We start from the raw sequence: 2,007 nt of genomic DNA, 5'->3' as shown, positions 1-2,007 counted from the left end.
TATTATTATTATTTTTATTTTTTTTAAATTTTGTATTATTATTATCCTTATTATTGTTTTATAATTATCATTATTAATATTTTGTGTCATAATTATAAATTATTATTATTATCATTATTAAAGTCCTTATTATTTTTATCATTATTTTTAATTTTATTATGGTTACTGTATTTATTATTATTATTATTATTATTATTATTAATATCAATATTATTATTATTAATATCAGTATTATTATTATTATTTATTATTATTATTTATAAATATTATTATCAGTGCAAGAATCAGTGGCATGCTGTGTCAATGGTTCAAATCGCGATTTTCCTTTTCACGATGGGGTATAGAAGGGAGACAGTGATTGTGAAAACGCCTGAGCCGTCGGGGTATGACCTTGAGGAAACAACGTAGGAAAAATCCCGTTTTGCCAGTCACGGTCCTTGTATGGGAGATGTGTCCCTCTTTTGCCTCAGGTTCCCCCCCCCCCCCCTCCCCTGTTGATTTCACAGAAGAACTTTCTTTCAGTGTCTTGTCTTCTGTTTAGTCAAATGACTTTTTTTTGTCTCTCAAGTTGTTTTGTTTTTTAGATGATGATGATGATCACTTTATTCTTAAGGGAAATTGTTAGAGGTGATTTTTTGTTGGTTCTAGCTGGGTCTATGTGGCATAGCTGGGTATGTAGTTGTCTATATGCTGGGTATGTAGTTGTCTATATGGCATAGCTGGGTATGTAGTTGTCTATATGACATAGCTGGGTCTATATGACATAGCTGGGTATGTAGTTGTCTATATGACATAGCTGGGTCTATATGACATAACTGGGTATGTAGTTGTCTATATGACATAGCTGGGTCTATGTGACATAGCTGGGTATGTAGTTGTCTATATGACATAGCTGGGTCTATGTGACATACCTGGGTATGTAGTTGTTTATATGACATATCTGGGTATGTAGTTGTCTATATGACATAGCTGGGTATGTAGTTGTCTATATGGCATAGCTGGGTATGTAGTTGTCTATATGACATAGCTGGGTATGTAGTTGTCTATATGACATAGCTGGGTATGTAGTTGTCTATATGACATAGCTGGGTATGTAGTTGTCTATATGACATAGCTGGGTATGTAGTTGTCTATATGACATAGCTGGGTATGTAGTTGTCTATATGGCATAGCTGGGTATGTAGTTGTCTATATGACATAGCTGGGTATGTAGTTGTCTATATGACATAGCTGGGTATGTAGTTGTCTATATGACATAGCTGGGTATGTAGTTGTCTATATGACATAGCTGGGTCTATGTGACATAGCTGGGTATGTAGTTGTCTATATGACATAGCTGGGTCTATGTGACATAGCTGGGTATGTAGTTGTCTATATGACATATCTGGGTATGTAGTTGTCTATATGACATAGCTGGGTATGTAGTTGTCTATATGGCATAGCTGGGTATGTAGTTGTCTATATGACATAGCTGGGTAGTTTGACTCTCCCCAGGCTGATGGGAAGCCTTAGACAATATCACTTTATGAATGTGTAACGGTTTTCTTAACTTAAACGCTCTGACCATCTGGTCGCAGAAGACGCGAGTTTGATTCCTGAGTGGGGGAATTAGTTTTTTTTGAGTCGGTATCTCTCCGTCTTTCTGTTGGGATGTTGTTGTATAATGTATCCCACTCAGCTTGGGGTGACCTTGACGGTCAGGGTGGAAGCAGCCTGCCTCCCAAATGTTCGGTGTCGAGTGGTAGACGGTGGAAGTGGGGCGGGGTTGGGGTAGAAAACACTTACAATTTATTTTTTTTTTTCCTTCTTTTAAAAAAATTTCGCCTCCCCTTTCCATCGGAGGGTTTATCAGCGCCTGTGTGTGTGTATGTGTGTGTTGCAGGGGTATCTCTTAGCTTTAGGCAAAAAGAGAACGGAGGAAGTGAAGCGAGACGCGCGGATCGGCGAGGCGGAGGCCACGAAAGACTCTGGCATTATGGTAACGTACTCTCTAACACCCCCACCCCA

At 38.2% G+C, this 2,007-nt stretch overlaps 1 protein-coding gene across 2 annotated transcripts in view; it reads left to right on the top strand.

Moving 5' to 3' along the window:
- Positions 1–2,007, top strand: part of LOC101857452 (flotillin-1) — a gene marked incomplete in the record, with an annotated part of 39,567 nt that overhangs the window by 17,537 nt on the left and 20,023 nt on the right. The window contains 1 exon segment of one of the 2 annotated variants that reach the window (XM_035973177.1): positions 1,883–1,978. Coding sequence (XP_035829070.1) covers positions 1,883–1,978 — 96 coding nt within the window. 2 annotated transcript variants of the gene reach the window in all.

This window comes from Aplysia californica, unplaced genomic scaffold (assembly GCF_000002075.1).
Source record: "Aplysia californica isolate F4 #8 unplaced genomic scaffold, AplCal3.0 scaffold01045, whole genome shotgun sequence".
Lineage (NCBI taxonomy): Eukaryota > Metazoa > Mollusca > Gastropoda > Aplysiida > Aplysiidae > Aplysia > Aplysia californica.
This window is presented reverse-complemented; position numbering and strand designations above follow the sequence as displayed.